Source organism: Athene noctua, chromosome 1, assembly GCF_965140245.1.
Source record: "Athene noctua chromosome 1, bAthNoc1.hap1.1, whole genome shotgun sequence".
Lineage (NCBI taxonomy): Eukaryota > Metazoa > Chordata > Aves > Strigiformes > Strigidae > Athene > Athene noctua.
The window spans coordinates 151,278,900-151,303,215 of NC_134037.1; the positions used below are offsets into that span (position 1 = coordinate 151,278,900).

The 24,316-nt window shown below is 36.0% G+C and overlaps 1 protein-coding gene across 4 annotated transcripts in view; it reads left to right on the forward strand.

Annotated features, from left to right (window-relative positions):
- The window catches only part of GBE1 (1,4-alpha-glucan branching enzyme 1), a 167,534-nt gene that overhangs the window by 63,859 nt on the left and 79,359 nt on the right, over positions 1–24,316 (forward strand). For all 4 annotated transcript variants that reach the window (XM_074901193.1, XM_074901215.1, XM_074901198.1 and 1 more), the window contains exons 4-7: positions 1,469–1,594; positions 3,917–4,052; positions 6,449–6,539; positions 7,738–7,947. In XM_074901193.1, coding sequence (XP_074757294.1) covers positions 1,469–1,594; positions 3,917–4,052; positions 6,449–6,539; positions 7,738–7,947 — 563 coding nt within the window. The remainder of the gene's footprint in view (positions 1–1,468; positions 1,595–3,916; positions 4,053–6,448; positions 6,540–7,737; positions 7,948–24,316) is intronic.

Here is a 24,316-nt window from a genome sequence, read left to right on the forward strand (position 1 = left end):
GGGGAGGTGGGCTGAGGCAAGAGAGGTGAGGCAGAGTTGTTTATGTATCTCGTGAAGAAAGGCCTGACAACTGGCATCATAAGATAACTGCTTTAATTAGACACAACAAAATAGAATAAGAGGAGGAATACTGATAGTGAACAAGTCACCTTCAAGTGCTGGCACCCTACATTAGTGTGGCATTAGTCAGTGCCCTGATAGGTTTCTTTTTTTTTCTTCCCTGTGGCATGCTGTGTGGAGCAGTTTCTGTCCCTGGAGAGGTGGTCTCCCTTTTGGTCATTGAACCTAGATAGAATTTCCTTAGAAGGAAACAACTCTACTCCTAAAGCATGTTCTCATAAGAATTTCTTGGTGCACTCTTAAAGAGAGTGGTGTAGTCACCAGTGCCAAGAGGGAATTGCATGCAGGCCCCTCTGTTGGGCTGGCTGAGGTTGTCTTGCAGCTGAGTTACATGTGCAGCACAGCATAGACCTGTTGTCCTAGCTCCTAAGTGTGCAACACTGTCCCAGTCAGAAATGCCACCTTCCACCCTTTGAGTCTCATACCCTTTCTCAAGGGTATTTTATAAGTTACAGATAACATTAATTACTCAATAGATCAGAGATGACCTGTTCAAGATCACCAACTCCTCAAAGACACTGTCTTCTGCAGGGTCTCAGTACAATGTTATCCTAGTAATTACTTCAATTTTGCTTTTGTTGTGTAAAATTATAATACTCAAAAAGAGCTCCGAGGTTTATTGCTTGGTCATTCTTAGTGGAGTGAAGTTTTATGAGCTTTTTGAAGGAGTTGAAAAGAATGGTACTTTTCATCTCTTATTATAAAATAGAGGAAACTAAAGGAAAGTAAAATAGATGATAATACTTTATTATTAAAATAATGAAGGCATTCAGAGAAACTAAAAGGTAGCAGAGGAAACCCAGCAATTTAAATTTTATTCTTTTTCTTTCTTCTCGAGCTGAAAGCTGTCCTATGCTTCTTGTGTTGATCTGTAGTTTTGGCCTATATGATATTAGTCAGGACTCAGAGCATAGAGAAGAAGAAGGAATTAAGATATAAAAATGGGGTTACTAGATTTTTTGCCAAGTAAATAAATCACATTTCTCATCTTGATGGCATTATACTGCATGTCTGTTTAAATTTATAAGAACATGGTGAGGAAATAACAATGACAGGGAAAATTAGAGAACCTAACTAATCTGTTTGGGAAGGCTCTTTCTCCCATTACTTACATGAAGCTTACATATATATACTCACCTTTCAGCTCCTGTCTGACATGCCTGGTTTGCTATCCCTTTGCAAATCATCTCTGTGAACAGGGTCATTCTTTCTTGTCTTGACTTGCATTGTATATTTGTGTGTTCTTTAAATTTGTGTAATGTACTATTTCATTCTCTGGTATGCTTTACACAGGAGGTGTTACATGAATTATATGTGATTGCATGCATATGTTGTGGTTATTTTATAGGTGGTGATTCGTGCTCAAAATGGTGAACTCCTCTATCGTATTTCACCTTGGGCAAGATATGTAGTCCGTGATGAAGACAAAGTGAATTACGATTGGGTGCACTGGAATCCACCACAGTCATATATAGTAAGGCTTAAATATTATTTTCAAAAGGTGTATAAAACCATGTATTGTGTCATCTTTGCATCCCTGCTTGGAAAAAGAGAGGAGTTACACAGAAAGAGGGTAGTAAACTAGTTGATGAAGTTATCCAAGAAGTGAAGGGATTTTATTAATGACTTTGGCAGAGAGAAGTGGAGGGGTTTTATTCATGGCTTTGACAGAAACAAGTGACTGTAATGATGAATGTTTTTGAGCTACTTTTTCAGTCTCACATAGAGTATATAAAAAATAGTTACCAGTTGAAGTGGTATTTTCAACTTGGCTTCCCACATGCTAGGCAAGTTTGATAACTGTTCCAGGACTAGGTGGCTCTTCCTGATACAGAGGAGAGCAGGGAATGGTCACAATTGGGTTTGGGAATTAGTTAGCCCCAGATACAAAGTTTGGTACTCCAACAATGTCAATGCCGTATGAAGTCAGAAAAAGCTTTCAAAAGTAAGGTGCTTGTGCTCCAGTTAAATCCTAGTTTCTTTGTATTAGGAAAATCTGTTCGTTAATTTTTAAAGCCTTATTGTCATGCACTCCTATAAGGGGGGGTGGAACTCTTTACATGGTATATGAAAAATATCTTAGGAGAACATTCAGAAACTTCAGACTGAGTGATGTTATTTCATGTTATTACACTTTTTGGTGCTTTTACTAAAAAATGGTATGCAGTATTCTGTATTAGAGATACTGCAATCTCTGTTTTGAGTTAAATTTTAGCACTCATCTCAAATTATGAAGCAGCTGCTTGACAGAGAATTGGTAACTCACATGGAAAATATCTTTGAAAAAAAATTGTTACATAATATACAGTAACTTTCTTATTTAGGTGTATAGATTGTATGAATTTAGTGACCTATCCTGTATCTGTAATGCTGTGTGACACCTAGATTCTCTGTAAGAGGAGGAATGGGGATGTAATTGAAATGCAGTGATCTGTCTAAACTAGAGTGAAAAGGAGGCAAGAACATTTAGGGTGCAGACAAACCCTCATTGAGTTAAATCAGAAAAAAAGAGTCCTTTTATGAATAGTGGAGGTGCCCAGTGAAGTAAGATATAGGGAAAAAACCTCAACCAGAACTTCTTGTTCTTCATGTTGCCCCTTTTAATTTCTGTTCATGTACATGTGTGTTTTTACTGGTTTGGTTCTAGCTTTCCAAAATTCACTTAAATATTAAACTAATAAATAGAATATAGTCTTGTAACTCTTTTTAACTGGGAGAGGGGAAAACAAGAAAATAACCTTGTTGGGAAAAATACGCTTTAAGTGGTAGTTCTCCAAAGCTTCTTCAGTCAAGACTTTTGTTTTCAAAAGTAAAATCCTGATTAAGTGTGGAAGCTCTTCTTCAAGTGTAAGGAGGAGGTTTTACGATGAACTTTAATTGCCTCTGTGTTCTTGAAATATTTTCACCCATCTAGAAATACTATGTACTCACCTACAGACTTGAGGTTGTTTGTTTTTTTAAATCCAAAGTAATTGGAACATACATGATTCTGTGCTGTGGAACTGTGTTCTTTAGGATTAAATACTTACAAATTTTAGTTTGGAGAAGGCAGAGCAACTTCAAATACCTGCAAAAATCAGGTATGCTTAAAAAGTAAAAACCTGACCTTTCTATTGTGACTTTTATTTTCAAACAAGCTTCATAGTAGTTCAGAACAACTTTATACTTATATCTTAGAGTGGTTTGTGTTGGAAGGGACCTTAAAGTCTAGTTCCAACCCTTCTGCCATGGGCAGGGACACCTTCCACTAGCCCAGGTTGCTCAAAGCCCCGTGCAGCCTGGCCTGGAACACTGCCAGGGAGGGGGCAGCCACAGCTGCTCTGGGCACCTCTGCCACTGTCTCACCACCCTCACAGGAAAGAATTTCTTCCTTATATCTAACTAAATCTACCCTCTTTCATTTTAAAACCATTACCACTTGTCATATTCCTACACTCCCTGATAGAGAGTCCCTCCCCACCTTTCCTGTAGCCCCCTTTAAGTACTGGAAGGCCACTATAAGGTCTCCTTTACAGTACAATGGCTACTACAAGTTTGAACACTTAAGTGTAATTTAAAAAAGGTATAAGAAAAGTGTTGAATCATGACTGTCCAGTTTCTTGTTCATGAAAGTGTTAATTTGAAATAGGCATTTGCTTTACCAGTTTAGAATGCTTAATTACTTCTGAAATGTTTGTGCTCCTCGAGGAAAAAAAAAAAAAAACTTAAATTGTTTCTCAGCTTGTGCAAATTTCATGATTGTGACAACACTTCCAAGCTGTTGTATCCTAATGACAACTGATTTTTTTCCTTATAGCATAAGCATCCTTCCCCCAAGAGATTAAAAAGCCTAAGAATCTATGAATCTCACGTGGGGATTGCTTCCCCAGAAGGGAAAGTAGCTTCTTATAAAAACTTCACATACAATGTACTACCTAGAATAAAGGATCTTGGTAAGTAATAACAGAGATATTTGCAGAGATAAAATTTTTATGTGCCTGTGTTCTTATTAGAAAAGACAGTTATCAAGTGTCTATAGGTTTTTGCTTTTTCAGATTACAGATACTATAAAGATAGGTTCTTAGGGCAGCAAAAATTACAAACAAGTGACATCTGTGGAAAAGAAACAAGGACTGAAATAGAGTACGTGAATTAAAGTCAATTCCACAGATTTTTAAGTAAAATGTGACTGCAACAGCTGAGATAAATGTTGCAGGGCAATTTTGCTTCTGGCATGGTTTGCTTTCCACTTGAAAAAGGACCTGTTTTTGTGAGATAGTCTTCAGAAAACACTGTATTCTTAATTAGTTCTGCTAATGTAGATCTTGATTCTGAGGAAAGACAAAGAAATACCTGGATAGAAAGGATGGTCTTTTCTGTTTGCCAGAATAAGTGTGCTAATTTTTTTTGTCCCTAAACAGTTGCTATGAACAGAACATGGAAACTTTAGATGTGAGAAATCCTTTTTTAGAAAAGAACTTCTATTATATTGGAGGGGATATATGAAAGAAACAGCTAGCATGATTATCACAGGAAGCATAGCAAACCTCATCTCAGTTTCGATTTGATATTTTTCTTCCTGTGGTGTCTTTGCACTGTTTTCTATAATGGACAATATTAGAACTTGGTGGCTTTTACTGCCCTGTGATGAAATACATTTTGTTGCACTCAACTCTAAAATAATTTTGACATCCGTGGCTGATACTTCTGAGGATAGAGACTGTCCTTATGTGCGGTTTCATTTTCATTATTTTTTCTTTTTATTTATCAGAGCACCTGAAGAAGCCATGTTTTTATGGTTGGTTTACTTGTTGAGTCAGTGTTTCACAGAATGCAGATTTTGCCTTGCAGTAAAGTTGAGCTTGCAGGTTAGGTGAGGGAATTTGCACATCTGGAGGCCTTCAACAAAAAGTAAATCTGGATTCCACATTACATATCTGTGACTCTTTCCCTACTGCCAAAGAATGTAAGTCATTCCAGGAGGTTAATATGCTTAATAGAATTACAAAAGCTTTCTGCTTTACCTACAGTTTTTTTTTGGGGGGAGGAGAAATGTCGTGAAAAGGCTGATAAAGCACAAAATAAAAGCAATATCAAATTTAGGTAGGGTATGCAGAAATGATAGGTGCTGTTTGTTCTTGTTTACATTAAGTAAACACTCTGGGAATTATTTTTTTAAAATTTATTTTTAAGGTGTATTAGATTTGGTTTTGGAATGTCTTGTTAGGACAAGCATAAAGAGATCCATATGTAAGAATTCTAAGATATTAATAGTTTGTAGAAATACATGCATGACATAGCAAAGTAAGTAGCAAGCAAATCAAATGAGATTAGTTTGATGCTATGTTGCTGTTCATTTATAGAAGCACTGTAAATAAGAGTAAATGCAATGAGCCTGAATCATAAACCAGCAATGAATCTGACAAATTGCTGAGCTCATGGCAACTATTTTCTAATAACTCTTTTATAACTGCAAAATTTAAAAACAAAACCAAGAACAATAAAAAAGAAAGCGGTATCTTGTCTAAATTAAAGAATGAAGTGAAGATTTTGGTTAAACTAATAAAGAGAAGTGATGGTGGGAGTCTCAACCTTCAGGTTTAATCTACAGTCTGGTATCTTTTGCTGATAGTCCTCACTCGCTGGCTATCTGGGGCACTTATTCAGATATTAAAGATAGCTTTAGTTAAGATGTATGGCAAGTTCTGTGGCTTCACCATTAGTGTGTGGTTTTCCCTTTAGATTTCCCTCCCTTAATATTGCACTAAACTAATTTAGGTGATAGAAGATATGGCATGTCTCCTACCCTCCTGTACTGCCTTGGGTCTTTGGTGAACTCAGAACAAAGCCACACTACTTCTGTGTTTTATCTTTCTTGAAAGACTCTTGTAGAGGGGGAATGTAATCATTTAAATTGGGTTTGAAGTGGTAAAAAAGATTCCATAGAGCATAAGGTATAGTACATGTAGTCAGTGACTACCCCCAGACCCCCTGACTGCAAGTGTCAAAAGTGAAGTGGAAGTTTAGGACATACAGATAGGCATAGTTAATATTCCAAAGTTAAATTAAGATTATATTTGCATATCACTGCTTTCTAAATCTGTGAGATTCAATACACCTAGTTATATGCAGGTCACTTGGCAAACTGACTGATCCATTTTTAATGGAAGATCATGTAAGAGCATGTAGGTGGAATTACTTCTGGACAGAGACTCAATCTTTAGTTGTTAATCATGGGTTAGAAGCAGCTAAAATGAAATAATACCAGCATAGATATGTTACAGGTGTTGAATCTTACTTTAGCAATCCTTAAGACAGAGGTTGGTTTGTTTTTTCTTTTATTTTATAGGATATAACTGCGTCCAGCTGATGGCTATTATGGAACATGCATACTATGCCAGTTTTGGTTATCAGGTCACAAGCTTCTTTGCAGCATCAAGGTAGGTTTAAGTATTTCAGCATCTTTTCTCTTGGCCTTACTTCCCATCTGTTGAAATCAGTATGCCTGTATGTGTGTGTTTGCAGGTGTTTAATGGAAAGAGAAAGTAATGGCTTAGGTATTTGCTCTAACTTCCTTTTAAATCTGAAATCAATTTGGTATAGTGATCAGCTGTTCTGTGAAACACTTCATCTAGGATACAAACAAAATCTTACATAAGTAACTTCAACTGTCATAGCATATCCCAGCTAATCCAGCTTCAGCAGTCTTTATGCATGGGTTTTGTGTTGTGGAATTCTTGGCAGTAACAAACACAATGTGTAAGTCATTTTTTTATGATAAATAGAACTGCATACTACTTGTTCATAAGAAACTTGATTAAAATCATGGCTCTATGTGTTCTGTGGGAACTTTTTCCATGCTTGCAACAGACTGTTTGAGGCCTAGGGTGAAAATAGATGGAAAAATGTATTCAGGTGATGGTTAAGAAAATTGTGATAAATCCAAATGTTGTGATTTTCTTGGGGGTGTTTTTGAGTTGGTTTGGGGTTGTTTTGCAGCTTCATGAAGCCCAAGTGAAAACCAGGTTAAATTTAGATAGACAGGAAGTTTTAACTGGCTTAATTAGTTGAAAGAAATGTGTGCTGGACACGGGACAAAAATATTTAAAAAATAAAAAAATAATTTAAAATAAATATGTATTTAAAATTCCAATAATATTGGAAAATAGTATAGTACCTGGAAAAAAAAATTAATCAGGACAGCAGCAGATGGTGTGTTTTTGGGGACTTCCATGAATGTACATTTACTTTTGCAATCATTATGGATTACTTTATTCCAGTAATATTAATATATTCTTGTCCCTTACAAAGTGTTCAATATTAAATAGCAGCTTTAAGTTGTATCGGTTATCATTTATACTGAATTTGATATGTTAACAGGTTAAAAAGGAAGAATAAAATTTTGAAAGTATTTCTGCAAAATGTTGCATGCGTGTATGATGTAATTTTTATAATTAAAAAATGTTTTGTCAGTTTGTAATCAATAGCTACTACTTAAGAGACTGCAAAAATTACCTGTATACAATTGGAAACTAGATGTTGAACAGCTGCTGACTTTGATGTAGGTTTTGAGTGATGTTCAGTATTGTCAGTTTAAGTTCAGATTGTACTCATAACATTGCATTTTCGTGCTGATAGCCGTTATGGAACTCCAGATGACCTGAAAGAAATGATTGACGTTGCTCACTCAATGGGCATCACTGTTCTGCTGGATGTTGTGCACAGCCATGCATCAAAAAACTCTGAAGATGGTCTCAACAAATTTGATGGTACAGATTCTTGTTTCTTCCATTCCGGTCATAGAGGGAATCACCAGCTCTGGGACAGCAGGCTCTTTGACTATGCAAAGTAAGTATAAAGTGATACTTCAGGTGTGTTAGTGGTAATGATTACTTACTAGTTCTACAAAAAGTGTGCTACAAACTGGAAAAGTCATTTGGGTGTTTCAACAGTTAGGATATGCTGAGCTAAATTCCTTTGCTAAATACTTAAAATCTAAGACTAAACAGTAGTATTTAGGTTTTGTTGCTCTTCTGTCATTTGTGGTTGCATATGTACATATTACATACTGTGTGCATTGTATTAATACTATGTAATTACTTTATTTTAAAACAGATTAAAATATTTTTATATATGGATAACCACTTAAATATTTATTATATCAGAATGTTATATATAATTAAATATATATTATAAAACTGAATTGATTTGTACTTTCATGTTGTTATATTTATGTAAAATACACATTATATATAGTATATATATATACATAATAAGAAGAATACACAAGCTCTGGAAATTTATTGTCAAACTGTCAGACTTGAAATATACCAAAAGTTTTCCCCCCGGGACAACTAACTCCATTTCAAGGAGCTTCCAGAGGTTGGTCACCAGTTAATAGAGAAAAGGGGTCATTTTCAGTAGACAGTTTTAGGGACCCAGTTTGGGCATACTTAAGTGGTAAAAACATAGTGTGTCTCAAACCACGTGTTAATGCCAGATGATGATTAGCATTGGATATTGTTCATTTTGTATTCTCTGAGGTATTGGTTGTGGGGGTGTTTATCTTATATGCTGAATATTTCAGTAGTTGGAATGCAGAAACAAGCACTGGCAGCCAGCTTGTTTCAGTCGTTTTCTTCCATTTTTTTCATGCTTATTCTTCCCTAAACATCCCACAATGTTTCACACAACCCCAGAACATCCTTAAAACATTTCTTAATAAATTGTGCCGTTTCACTCACTACTTATTCCATGATAAATTTGATTTTTTGTCCCCTTGAGATGCATGATAATCATATTGCCCTTCTTATCTATTAAGAAGTTCTAGTTTAACCCTTTCGAGGTTACGCTTAAGTGGTTCCTTTGATGGTTCATCATTCAGTGACTATAGAGTTCTTGTCTTTTGTTAATCTGATAGTTAGGTTTTGTGTGCTACAAGTTCAAGTTACTATTTTTCCTCTGTTTCTTTCCCTTACTTACACTGAATTGCCATTAACTGGATATGCTTATGTTGCAGATGTCCTTAAACCTTGGATGAGAATTACGCATGTTCAGTTAGTTGCCAAAAAAAAGTTTTTTCTTATAGGCAATACTCTTGAGGCTGACAGTTCTATAGCTTATGGACCTGTTTACAAAGGTCAAAAGTAATGTTACATAACATAGGTCAACTGTTTGATGGGAGCTCTTGCACAGTAACTCAATATCAATCAAACCGAGTGACCAGTGTAGTGACTGACTTACACGCCCTGATACTTAGTAGGATGAGCGGGTCTTTATTTACTTGTTTATTTGGGACAATTTACTAGTGAATTCAGGGGATATTTTTGAATTGTGATATTAATTATTATAACAAATGCATTTTAATATGTCCGATCGTACTTATTTCCTGTTTGAGTTGCTTCCTATTAATCTTTAAATTCATACCTAAATAAATTCTATTCCAGATAACATTAAAGCCTTAATAACAATACAATGGTATTTCACTCTTAATTTCATTTTATGCTTCTGTATTGTCAACAAGTGTGTGGTACCAACTTCTGTAGTGAGGAAAATAAATTGAATGCAATTATGGACCTTTCTCTGTTCCAAGCAGAGACGGATTCTTCTTACTGGGAAAAAAAGTGGTACTAGTATTGAGTGTTTTGGAAGGACTTGTAAATGAAAGAAACAGCAAGCTGCTTTCTAGGTAGCACTTGGCAATGTTAAGCATTTATTCAGAACTGAAGCACTTCCTATGAGAGTCTGTTCAGTCAGTGATATGTGCCTGTAGTCATTGGGGAGGGACACTGCTGCATAATTACTTTTCATCCTGTGTGGTTGGGATAGATGCCAGACTGCTGGAAAGGGGGAGGGGAAAGAGCTGTGAGGGGGAGAGGAGAGATTAGGAAATAGCAGAGACCAGATCAGTTGAATCTATGCCCTACTGATGAAAAAAAAATAATGCTCCAGATGACTGAGGATCCCTCATATGTCATTCCCCATCCCCTGCCCTATAGTGAAATTCAAGAACAAATTTGTGTTCATTTTTTAGGAAAACCTCTTCTTCCCCTTCAGACATAGGAAGCTGTGAAGTGGTTTTAGTCATTAAGGGCTTCTTTAGTCCTAATATTTGGTATGTTATATATTCTATGTGTATTTATGGTCAGATTTTAAGACTTAAAAGATATAACTATTATGTTTATTCTAAGTCGCTCAGTACTGATTAAAAAATGCTTTGCTTTTTGTCCTCTTTTGCATGTGTACAGGTGCCAACAAAATTGGGAAAGAATCAGAACTGACACTTTATTGAAAATGTGGTGGTTTTTTTTTTCCATTTCGGCTTTGACAGCCTACTAATTTCCATACTGATAAATGAGCAGCTCTAGTCTGAAATAGGGGAGTATAAAAATCTGTGAGAGATTCAAGTTGCTTGCAGATGTTAAAAGTTTGCTGAAAATAAATAACACCAAACACAATCTGTTGAATGATACACAGAAAAGCTTTCTGAGACAGATCTCTTCAGCTAGTACAGCCTTGTCTCCTGTACAGTACTTGTACTAAATCTCTTTCCTTCTGTAGTAGGAAGGACTGTTACATCTACAGGTACTTAAACATCAAATACAAAGAATGCTCAATTTACTTTGGAATTGAGAGAAACTAATTCTCTGCCATGAAAGAGATTAAGAAACTATTGCTTTATCAGTTTAGTCTGTCTCTGAAAGCCAAGACGTAAGTAAATTTGTCTCACAGCATCTGCAAGATTATTCAGTTGTCTGGGAAGGGGACTGTGAATGCTTGCTGTAACAGAAGGTGGCAAAAGATCTATACCCATGCCAGAAAAGGACTATATCCATGGTGTACTTTAAATACTGTATTTTTAGTAAGATTCATTTAATTAGAGGGTAAATCCAACAAAAGGAGTAGTTCAAAGGACAACCTGGATGTTGCATTTCTAGCAACATAGTGCAACTTAAGAAGATAAAAGCATGTTTTGTATTGTGGACTCTGAGACAATGCTTAATGAGCAATAGAACTGTATATATTTTTTTTAAAATCCATGTTTATATGATTTTGCAAACAGTGAACTCGATAAATTGTAAACAGCAGCTTAGAAATCATGCTATTCAAGGTGTCATGAGAATAAAACCTCAATTTCAGTAAAATGAGAATTTGGAGGTAAAATAACAGAATAAGTAAAATAATATTTTCTGCTTAACTTTTTTCAAGAAAAGTGTTATAAATTCCACATTAGAAAACAACAAAAAACTGATTCAGAAATGAACTTCCACTTTCATAATATTGGCACATTTTTTCCAGTTTTTCTCAAATCTGGAAGTAGGCAGTTTTTTCCTCAAACATATTAATTTGTTGAATCTTTTTCTCCTTCATCTCCATCCCCTCCTGGTCATCCCCATGTCTGTGTCCTCCCCCCACCCCCTAGCAGCCCTCAGCTGCCAACCCAAAAACCAGAACCACAGAGCCTGAGTAAGGACTGCAGTTTATTGTTTTTAAAAAGTATTATTAAAAACTTTTATATCCTTTGTTTTGGTTCCTATTAAAAATGTGGCTTTCCTATCACTTAATTAATAAAAGGGAAATGCTATAAGGTAAAAGGGATGCCATAACCTGTGATCTACCTGGTACTATGTAGTTAATTTTGTGGTAAATTAAGTACCTTGTCTCTATTGTGATCCTGTTTAAGATAGCTCAGTCAAAATACATGTAAACACCCTCTCATCTTAAGTAAGGATTATGCTTGTAATTAATTTAACACAAGCTAGGTATAACAATTTTTCCATCCTAAAATCACATTCAGAGATTATTCAGCTGACATGTTCATTAGAAGTGATGCTGTGGACCCCAGAGACCGGGTGGGATCACAACTAGAGTGGTTGATTGTGTTTTGATTTAAATTCATTTCTCTATATAACAAATGTGTCTAGAATACTAATTGGGTGCAACAATTTAAAAAGAATTGAGAACAAGATGTTACCTAGCAAAGATAAGTGGGGTTTTTTTAAGCACTACGTTATTATAGTGGTAAATGATGCTGCCTTTCTAGGCCTATTGAGATCTTTTGAGGCTCTGTATTCCTCTTCTCTCATTAGGCTGTGTAGATTCTACACTTTCTTAATTCAATTGTAAAGGAACAATAGGTACACTGATATATTTCTGCAAACCTTTATCAATAACAGAAGAACTAAAACTCGGCAGAAATCATGTGATGTCCTAAGTTTTGTGTTTAATTTGTCTTTTTTTAAGTGACCCTTTTCACCTGAGTACTTAGTAAAAATTTAAGTTCTCGCTCAATCTAGGAAAATAATTTGGCACAAAAGTAGGAGGTTGAATTACATTCTGGTTTTAATTAAAGTCCTGCTTTCCTTGCATGCAGCAGTATGATCAGCAATGAATGATGTTAATTACAAGATTCTGGGGCCAGCAGACACCCCTGGCTTTTGAGACTTTTTTTTGACACCCTCTTTTCAGTGCTTTTTTTAAGACTGTATTTTGTGTGTTCATGCTTTGGTGGTTCTGTGAAGGCACTAAATCATAACTAGTGGGAATCCTTTGGCCTGTTCACATATACATTTTGTCTTGTTTGTATTTGTTGGTGATACTGTGTTTTGGGAATTAAGGCTTCAAAGTGCTGTAGAAGAAATGAGATTCACTTAACTCAGCCATATAATGGGAGATGTTTCTTCTTTAGTCTTTTCTTTCTCCTTCAGTTTTATGAAGTCCCAAGTGATATTCATGCCAAATGTGCTTTGAAATGCTTTAGATAGGGTTCAGAGTATAAGCTCAGTGTCCCAGAAGCCACGTTTTACATCAGGGCAACAGATGACACGCTGGTCCCCTGCAGCCTAACCAGATGTTCTCTCCAGCTTGGTCTTCTGAACTGTTGGTGGAGCAGCTGATTGTAGCTTTATGTGTTGGAGTTTTTTCAGATTTTCTTTAAGTGGGTCATAAACTAATGTAGTTTAGAAACTGCCTTTAGCCCTGCTGTCAGTGTGGCAGAAATAGGGCAGCTATCAGGTGCCAAAGCGTGTGTTTTAGTTCTGGTTTAGATGGCCTGTCCTTCAGCTGCCCCTCCGGAGTGGTGTGTGTCACCTGAAGCTTTTCTTCCCTATCCTGTGTTCAGCCTTATGCGGGTATCTCAAATGCTTTCTTGCATCTAAAATGGCACAGTACAGCTATGTTTGGATGCAGAGATGATGGTCTTTTCTGCCACCCAGTGTTGCAGTCCTGCATAGGCTTCATGACTTATTTCATGGGAAAAAAGGTCCACTGATGTCAATAGATTACAGTAATTTACTTCGCTTTAGAATCTGACTCCTTAAAGGCAAGTTGATCTTTTAATATTTTCAGCACCCTCTAGTTGAGGTCTGTATTTAATTTTTCCTTAAACAGCTGTTCTTTACCTGAAATTTTTTTCAGTCTTCCAATTGCCAACTCCTAATCTTTAGCTGCCACTGGTGTAGTATTATTAGTAGGTGGAATGAATTGGGAAGTATATTTTTCAAAGATCAGTGTTTGGTTAGTGGGAGTACCTGTCTAGGCTCATAATTCTCTTAACATAGATGTCCAGAGAAATTTCTTGGGTTTAAGTAGCCTACAGTTCAATGTTGAGCTCTTCTAAATAAATATCTGTGGAAGTGAAAACTTGGTGCCTTACATGGGAGCATCGCCATGGTTTGTAACGGTTTTCAGGAAGAAATGGAGAAGTTGCTGCTTTGTGACACTTGCATGTTTAGCATTTTATATTTAAGTTGATGTTTTATGGAGTACTACAACATTAAATATTATGTATGGTTCTTTGCCTAATGCACTTAAGGAAAGTTAGTATGTCAGCATGAGTTACAAAATGCAGATAATGCGCTATGTGTGTTCTTGGTATCCATCTCAGGGTTGCTTTATTCACATGTGTTTTACAGACAGAGTATACTTGATTGTATATATGTATATATTGTTCTATACAGCAGAAAGGGTATACTTGATTGCAAACTGCTGCTTATTAGTGAACACATATAAAGAATAGGTAAGATTTAAAAACTGCAAGTACACTCATAGCTTCCAATAAGACACCTCAAGAGTCTCTGCTGGGTTATCTTCTTCAGACTCCATATGATTTTCTTTTACAGTTTTGCAGCTTTCCACGTTCTTCATTTTGAATCTGAGTTACTAACCTATCTTTGTCTGTAACTTTACCTTTTTTACCTCATATAGCTCTTATCTAAATACTTTTTCTCAATTTTCTCTCAACTAAGCAATTTCCTTAGAAGTTTAAGCTGTACAGGTTTTGAGACAGAGTTGATCCCCTAGTTGGCGGAGAAGGAAAAGCAGGAAGGGAAAATTACTGAAGAATTAATGTATTGTATACAAAAGAGTTGACTTTCCAGAGTAGATGTAGTCAGTACAGGTGATGTCCTTCAAACTGCATATATGCAGTACTAATAACAGCCTGTGTTAGGTCATGTTTGTCACAAATGTGTTAATTGGAGAGATAGATACCTTGGCCATAATTCCAGCTAGATTAAAGATAATGCAGTGATAGTTGTCAATGAGCTAGATTCTCAGTCATTTGATGGTTGTTTGGTACACTGTTGATTGTAGGATAATTACAGTAGGAACAGAGATATAAGTTTTTTCATTATGAAGAACTTTCAGCTGTGCTGATTTTAATTCACTTCCTGCTAGTCTTCCTTTTTAGTAGTTAAGGAACTTCCTTCCAGTAGTTTAGGAAAGCTCTGTATTTAGAGTTCCCCATAATATGCATTGGAATTGAATTTGACTGGCAGAGATTGGTTTTTAATGACTGTTTTAAGAAAGCACTGATTGTAATGTAATAGATTTTTTTTTTTTTCCCCACCATAAATGTAATTACTTTGATTATAGATTGACTTCTATAAAATCTGCCTGCATACATCCTTAACAGTCTGCTCCTAGTAGACTGGACTTTGAGGGTGACTGCAAAGACACAAAAGTACATTATAAAAGTTAAACCTTAAAGTTTAGTATCTTCCATATCTGAAAAATCTTTGGGTTTTTGTCTTTTAGTAATGATTGTGCATGTTGGCAAGTAAGCACTTGGAGTATGGGGACATAGAGGTTAATAAATTGCCTTTCTTGAAGGGAGTGAGTACTGGAAGCATGGACAGAAGGGTTGGTATATTGGAACTTACTGCAATATAATTGGAATTATTAAAATAATGGTACAAAAAAATTCCAGGCATAAGAATATGAGTTATAGTATGTGCAGTCTAGACCTCCTGTAGAATTGCTTTTTAATTAAACATTCATCTAGTAGCTTAATGGTTTTACCGCATTCTACTTTGATATGACAAACTGGGAAGCTTTAAATCCACAGATGCTCTGAAACTCAGAACTTGACATAAGAATGTGTGTAACTTCCTTTGCAGTGTCCAGTTTCCCATATTAACCTCCCAACATAGCAATCATAGCTTTGTGTGAAGTTTCTAAAATGTAGCTGGACAAAAAGTGGTATTATAATAATAAAGTAATATATTGGTACATGAAGAAAAAGCACACTGAAAAAATGCAGACAATTGTTCTAAATTTTGTTAGGTAGCATGTTCTGAAATAGAGGTCACCACTTCTAGCCAATTAAATTCAATCATATCTTGAATAGAATCAGTCCCTCTTAGCTGAAGTTGATTATGGTATTTCAATAAAGATCTAAAATCAGACAAGATTCAGCATGCTACAGAGAATCACTCCTCATCAGTCTAAATGCAATAATGAACTTGCATTTAGTAATCCACACTTAAATTGACAACTTTCACAAGCATTCTTATCTGATTACTGCAGCAGGTTATATGAACAGTATCTGTTGTGAATAGAAGATTGTGGTGAGGAAAAGGGTGATGGTTGTATAAATTTGAGAAGAGGGAGCTGTTTAAAGAAAATCTGCAAATGAAATTGGGAATGTTGACTTTCTTCTAAGAGGGCTTAATCTGAAGAAATTCTAGGTTGGAGGAAAAATAGGCATGGTGTACTGCTCATGACAGGAAGAGAAGATGGGATCGTTAAGACAGTGGATTTTTTTTAGATTCTAGTTTGTATATGTTGTATAACACGCAGATACAGTTGAAATACATATCTGGAAAGCTCATTGGAAAAAGAAAATGGATAACGGGGGCAAAACAATTAACAAGCATATCTACAAAGTAGAAAACAGTAAACAATCAAAATGCTGGATGCATTTCCAAAAGTCAGCAGTGTATTTATGACCCACAGATCAGAAGTGATCTGCAAATAATCATGTTGGTCTATGGTATTACTTTTAGTTTTGAAAAGGATGTCATGTTTTCGTGAAGAATGCCATTTCATGGCCTAGCATAAAAACCAAGTTCCTGTCCCTAGAAGTTGATTGAAATTTAAGGTGGAGGGCAGCACATCCAACTGAGCTGGTCAGCCTGCTGCTTCAGGTGGTAGCTGTCTCTGTCCTACCAAATTGCTTCCTAGCTGTAGCCACTGGTTGAGATTCAGTTTGATGGGACTAACTTGGTGATTCTATGCTAAAATTTCTATTTAAGGTTATTTAAATGGCAAAATCACTTTGACTTTGGAGCTAATGTGTTATTGAGGTAAATTTTACTAGAGTTCATACTTATAGAATTATTGGTGAAATTGTAATGAAGATAAACTGGTTCTGTTGTGGTCGTGTTACAATAGTAATGGATGGACTGGGAGTAGCTCTTGCTGATTTTTCTTCTAGGTTCTATTCTGATATGTTTACAGGACAAGTATGAAGAACTGAAATAGTGTATCATGTCAAATGTATCTTAATAAATAAGGAAAATACTGTATGAAAAGCTTTATCCTTGGGAACAGAGCAATTGTTCCAAACCAGGTTTGGAAAAAAGATTTTATTTTTTTAAAAAAAACATATTACACTAAATTTGTTTGGCTGTTTTTTTTCTGTACATTTGTTTTGGGTGGTTCCTTGTAAAAAGGTAACTCTATAGAATTCTCTATAGCTTGCCATGGGACTGACAATGAAACATTTGTTTGTCCTGGTTGTACCTCTTTGTAACTCATCTTTGATAAGGAGGCTCTTTACCCCATATTTTTATATATCTATATTACAAGGGATTGCAGTCTCTTAAAAATTGGTATAAAGTTATTTAGAAACAAAATAAATTAATTGCCATAGAGATGACCATTAGTGGTTTAGATAGCTGACACAAAATTTTTTTCTAAGTTATCCTACTACAATTAACTAAATTAGTTTAGTTGGGAGTAAGGAAAATAAGTGTACAAGTAATACCCTATAGACCTTACTCCTCTTGCTTCAATCTTAATTATTGTGCAGTAAGAGTCCTGTCAAGTGTAGTTATAAGGATAGATACATATGAACAAATAAACATAGGAATGAAAAGCACATCCATGTAATTTTTCACTGCTGTGTGCTCTAGTAATTTTCTTCTGTAGGAGATGTCTTGACCTATTAAAGAGCTGAGAATGAAAGTTCTCTGCAAAATTAAGTAAAACTATGGGGGATTTTCTATTTATAACACATTTAGTCATTGCACTAAGACTGTTTAAGTGAGGGTATATATCAAAGGGCTTCACAATGAAGGGGAGAATGTTCTTTGTCTTTATTCTTTTTTTCCTTTAAGATATGTAAAGAAAGTAATGTACTGACTGTTTTCATTTTCCCAATTAAATAAACATGTTAGATCACATTTTCTTGCTGAAGGGATTACTGTAAACACCATAGAATTTGTTGCTTCATTATGTGTCATGAGGCCATATTCCTTTCACCCTGTCAAAATGAGCATCCAGCACAGCTAGAACCTCAGACCTTATACTTTTACCCACAAAGCTTCAGAGATTGGCACTTTAGTGCTTTACAGTCATCAGCTTTTTCCCCCCTTGCTGTTGTTTAGTAACTTTGTATTAACACTGTAGTACACTTTTGATTAAGGTATTAGACTTTAGAATACATTTTCACACAGGCTTATTGGTATACCTACGTTTTCTAAGACAGTTTTCTAGTACAGTAAGTAAAAGAAAATGGTGTATTTTCAGGAAAGAATCCATTCATTATTAAATCACAGTTGGCAGTAAAATTATCCCTGTGAGGACTATTCAGTTGAAATACTTGTTTTGGTCAGTGTTACATTTGCATACCCTGACCTTTTGCAAGCAGGTGGAGGCAGTGCTAAATTCCCCCTTGATTTCCCTCCCCTTCTCCCCTGAAGTGGAAAAAAGGGAGTACAGGGCACTAAAGTTTGTTTCCTTTATTATGACACCATATTAGTCAGAAGGGTAAATAGAATAATATATAACAACAGTAAATAGAATTGTATGGAAAGCATTATTCATTGCTTCATGTATGAAAGTTGTCTAAAAGAATGATCTTCTGTAGTTCTAAAAGTTTGGCTCATAGCTGTGACTAAACAGTTCTTAATCTGAATTATGTAATTTAGAATTGATGGGTTTCTTTTTTAATTTATTTAGCTTGAAATGGATTAAGCTTGGATATTTAGAAACAAGTACAAGTTGGTGTTCAAGGTAATAAAGAACATAAGCTTTCAAATTGCTAAACATACAGTTGCTTTTATAGACCACAAGGATAGGTGAAATTACTTTTTGTTGTTGAAAATTAGCTCTTGACATTAGATTCCTTAAATAATTTCTGTGTTCAGAGAATTGGTGAATCTGAATAATCAGAGTGTCAGCCAAACATTGGAGAAAACCAAAAAAATCTCAAAGGATTTCCACTGTTTTTTTCTCCCCCTGTCTTCTGGTTTGAGTGTTTAGTGTTTACTAATCCAGATTTTTATGCTTTTTTCACTACCCTGTAATCTGAAATTTCTCTTCCTACAAAATGGAAATAAACATTTAAACCAAAGCCTAAAGTAGTAGTTGGAGGCTTATAAACATTCCAGGGTTGGTGCTTATACCCCAAAGATTATTTACAAAGTGAATGCTTTTTGGAGAAGAAAAAAGTAGTCAACTATGAAACACTAAAATTTACATTATCAATGTTTTCAGGCTTCCTTTGCCACCACCTTCTTGGATAAGGGCATTGGAAAAGATGAAAATCTACTTTGACTATGTTATAAGAAATTCCAAGGTAATTATTTTGTCATTGGGTTAAGTGGGGAGGAAACTGAAAGTCTATCAGGAAATGGATAAATGAAAACAACATTAAGTTGTTTTTTCTAATGCCTATCCAACACTGGTTAAAAAAGCTAGCAACTTACAGAAAGTAGTATGAAATAACATTCTTATGAACTAATTAATTATGTACTGGAAAGAATGAATGTTCTGCAGGTTGCATCTACACTTGCTCTAAGCACACCTCCATCATTCAAATTTGGAAGAACGAAAGATTTGATTAGACAGAATGTCTTCAAGTGCAAGACATGACAACTTACTTGCCTGTAATGCTGAACGGTTAATATATGCAAGAGCAAACTTGATTTAAAATATTTCAGAGAATCTTAACTTTAGTTTTCCTTGTATCTTATCCTGACCTACACAACAAATTTTGTTTTCCCCAAGTTATGAAGATTCCACTTCAGACTTACATTTTAATCAAAAGTTGCTATCGTTCTGCTACCTCTTAAGCCAGGATGAGTAATAGTTGCACTGAAATATGGTCTGAAATGGGAGATACCTATAGCAGTTACTTTTAATTTAAAATAATGGAATTTCATGGAAAAAGCATACTGTTTAAAATGAGTACATATTTCCAGCATAGTAATTACACTGGTAGTTTAAGATACCCAAATAGAGATCAGTAACAGGCTCTGTCCCTCAGGGGTCTGTATTGGGACTGGTACCATTTAGTATCTTTAATGACATAGACAGTAGGATTGAGTGCATCTGCAACAGGTTAGCAGATGACACCAAGCTGAGTAGTACGGTTTATAGGCTGGAGGGAAGGGATGCCATCCAGAGGGACCTTGACAGACTGGGGGAGTGGACAAATGTGAACCTCATGAAGTTCAACGAGGCCAACTGCAAGGTCCTACACATGTGTTGGGGCAATCCCCAGTATCAATAAATACAGTCTGAGGCATGAATTGATTGAGACCAGCCCTGAGGAGGACTTGGGGACACTAGTGGATGAAAAATGGGATGTGAAATAACAATGTGCATTCACAGCCCAAAAAGCCAACTGTACTCTGGGCTGCATCAAGAGCAGTGTGGCCAGCAGGTTTAAGGAGGTGTTTCTCCCCCTCTGCTCCACCCTCATGAGACCCCATCTGCAGTGCTGTGTCCAGCTCTGGGGCTCCTAACATAAGAATATGGACCTGCTTGAGCAGGTCCAGAGGAGGTCACAAAGATGATCAGGAGATGGGAGCACCTCCCTTATGAGAACAGGCTGAGAGAGTTGGGGTTGTTTAGCCTGGAGAAGAGAAGGCTCCAGCAAGACCCTATAGTGGCCTTCCAGTACTGAAAGGGGAAAGGTGGGGAGGGACTCCTTTATCAGGGAGTGTTGGGATAGGACGAGTGGTAATGGTTTTAAACTGAAAGAGGGTAGATTTAGGTCAGCTATTAGGAAGAAATCGTTTCCTGTGAGAGTGGTGAGGCACTGGCAGAGGTTGCCCAGAGCAGCTGCGGCTGCCCCCTCCCTGGCAGTGTTCCAGGCCAGGCTGGACGGGGATTTGAGCAACCTGGGCTAGTGGAAGGTGTCCCTGCCCATGGCAGGGGGGTGGAACTAGATGATCTGTAAGGTCTCTTCCAACCTAACTATTGTGTTACTGTGTTTAACATACATATTTTAGTCCACCAATCAGACATTTTTCAGTGGTGTAAGTTGATTTTAAAACTATCAAAAGATACTGTTGCCTTGTTTTGTGAGTTTCCACTTCTGTGTTGACTTGAAAATGTAAATACAGCACTCAAAGCTTTTTTTGGGTGTGGAGTGGTTTATTTTTAAACAGCTTTCTAAATAAGCTGTAGATGGTAGTATATGCTTTTTGTAATTTGTATCTAATGTAAGGACACTGATTGAGTATTTTCAAGATACTGAGATTTCCATTATCACAATTTATTTTCAGTGACTAGTAGGAGTACAACTGAATACATTTTGGCACAATATCTTTTCCACACATCTCTGGTGGAACTTACAAATTTGGTGACTATAGAAAGATAATGTGTATGTTAAAACATATGTTCAGATTGCAAAAGATTTCAAAATGTGCTTAATTTTTTAAAAGCAAAATCACAGCTAAAACAGATTATAGCTATGAAACATATAAAAATTACATTGTAGCTATTTTTGCTACCAGTTTAGATAATTTGCTACATATTATATATTAAAGCTACTGCATCAATCTATTATAAATATTCTTATTCTTGTATTAATCTTCATGAACTATAAATTATATAGCTGAAAGGATAGTATCTAGTAAGCAATTGAAATAAAAACGCAGTGTCTCTGAATATAAACCTGTTTTTCTGTTCTCTTGCATGAAAAAGTATTTGAAGCACACAGAAAGCTGTACATTTGCAAGTTCTCAACTACTGGCACCATCTAAGATGAGACAATGCCTGTCTTTAATTACATTCCTGAAGAATGTAACTTTTAAAAGTGCAACAAATTGAGAAGTACTGGACTGTGCTTAAGAATGGATTCCTGTTTAATATGAACTCTATGCTTCAGATTTTCAGTGCTGTTTTGTGCAAATGCGGCAGCTTTGTTTTTTGTGCTTGCTGAAAGGTAGTAGGGACCGATACATGCATAAATCGGTTTTGCCAGATGGCTGCTTACCTCTGCAGTCATTTCCTAAATCTCTTGCTAGGGATGATAGAAGACAGTCTTCAGGCTCCTTGAGCCTTCCCCTGGAAATCTCCTTTTCCTGTGAAGTTAACAATTCATTGTACAAACTTTACTGCACTTCATGCTGAAGTCTGCCACATAACTGAGCCATCTTGTCCCGTGGTACTGAAAAGAACATGTTGGACTGTATCCAGAGCAATTGTTTATGCTCAGGATAAAATCTGGAAGTGTGAGAGGAAGTAAACTAAGCTTTGTATTAGCTAGTATTAGTATAAAGAGTGAACTTCTCCTACCCTCGCTTCCCCAGGGGAGGAATTCAGTAAACTACCATTCAGGACATGGAGTCAGTATCTCAGAAGCTTCCTGTAATGTCTGTACTGAATGATGACTGATAATTAACATTTCTACCTGTCTTAAAATTTTCTCCTTCTTCTACAGATTTGGCATTGCTGCCAATTGTCTATTTGGGAGGAAGGAAGGATAGACTTTTGGTCAATAAAATACAGACAGGCAACTGAGACTTCAGGGGTCCAGTACGCCACTCTCTGAGAGACTAAAGTAAAAGGGCATTCAGATAATATCTTCTAAGTAGAAGTCCTAGGATGGTAAAATGCAGGAGTTGCCCGCTTTTCAGGCTTCTGTATGTGATACTAACTATTCCTTATGAGGTTGGTTTTCCTTACACAAAAAGTAAATAACACAGTTTGTTGCTTGAGGATTAATGTTTTGATTTTTGAATTTTCAAGGTAGTTACCAGTTTTAAAAAAGTGATCTGTAATAGCATATGGACACTGGGTGGTAGATTGATAAGGTTTTGTTAGTGTGTTCCTGATATATGTGAACTTGAGTTCACATAACTTGAGTTTTTCTGTTACCTCTGTACCAACTATCGTTCACTGTCATCTGCACATGCAAATGACTTTGCAATCATCAGTGCACTTAACTTTTTAGAAAAACATATTTTGATGATACGTCTGTATTAATGTTGGAATTTTCTCAAGGGCAGAAGTCTGGTCTTCTTGCTTCACTTTAATGCTTTTACTTGAGAGTTTCCAAAATGTTCTCTTTCATGAAGAACTTTATTTCTTTGCCTCTTAAACTCCTGTTGCTATTCATTAACAACAGAAAAAACAAAACTTCCACCTGAAATAAAATGTAAACAGTCTGCATTTTCATCTGAAACGTGCAGGTGTAATACCAATGCTTTAAATATTTTGTGTGTGTGCATTTGTTTTTAGGCCTATGCTTTGCGTTTACCACCAGCAAATAGAAAGGCCAGTGCTTTTTCAGTTACAGCTTTGGTTTCTGTATGCTTGAGGGAGGGAGTATGCTCAGAATCATACCTTGACTTGGCTGGAGGTCACAGCAGCATTTCTCAGTTGTGGCTAAACTGTATGGTTGCAGCAGATAACCGTGTTTCTGCTTGGTTCTTCAGGCAGGAGCCTGTGAGCAGATGGTCAGGTAGGAAACACTGAGGGAAAGGCAGTGAACCAGATACTTCCTTGGTGTCCCTTTGAAGTCACTTGTATGAGTCTTAATTTGGGAACCAGTATTTTACACTAATAAATGAAATTAGGTTTATAGAAAGCACTGTTTCAGGCTTTTAATAAGATGGTTTTGAAAAAGTAGAGCTTAAAAATGTTAACAGTTTGCCAAGTATTTAATATTTTGTCACTGCTGATGGAATGAATTCATTGAGAGTATAAATTTGATTTTGTATATAGGGGATATAGAAAGTTGAGGAGAGCTGTTTTCTATTCTTATACATGTGTATAATAGCATACTATTGCAGGGGTGAAAAAAAACCCCTCACAACGAAGTAGTTAAATATCTCTTGACATTTGATCTTCATCAGTCCCCTTAACTCTGGTGCTGTTTTCTGGGGAAAGCTCAGGATAGTGGTCTGTTTCAGAGCATGTGTCACCTGATATGTAATACTTTGGCTATTTCTGCACTACATTTAGACAAAGTGAACACAATGTTGAACAGTAAACTCCTCTGAAACGTTTGTGATCTCAGTTCAGTTATGGAACTTGTGAACTGAGTTAAATTCCAATGGTACATCTTAAAACTGTTGTGATTTAGTTGCATGTTGCAGTACAACAAATTTTGTTAATTTGCTGGGTTGATTATGTGACTGAATAAATTTAATATCTTTTAAGTAGTTTATTTTGGGAGAAAAGAATTTTAAATGTTCTCAAGGATTTTTATTTTATTAGTGTATAATTTAGTTGGGTAGGACATGAGTAGTACAAGTGCTAACGTTATCCAAATCATAGCTGAAATCCATGTAGGCTTTATCAGCACTTTAAATGGTTTTGTAATTTTATTTCTGAGACATTTTCTCTTTTAAAATGTGTGTGTCCTGGAGGCTCTGTTAAAACTGCAGGTAATTGTCTTCAGTACTTTTTTCTTCTATTTACTTAAGGAAGCCCTCTGAGCAAAAAGCATCAAGAATATTAAATTTCATTACAG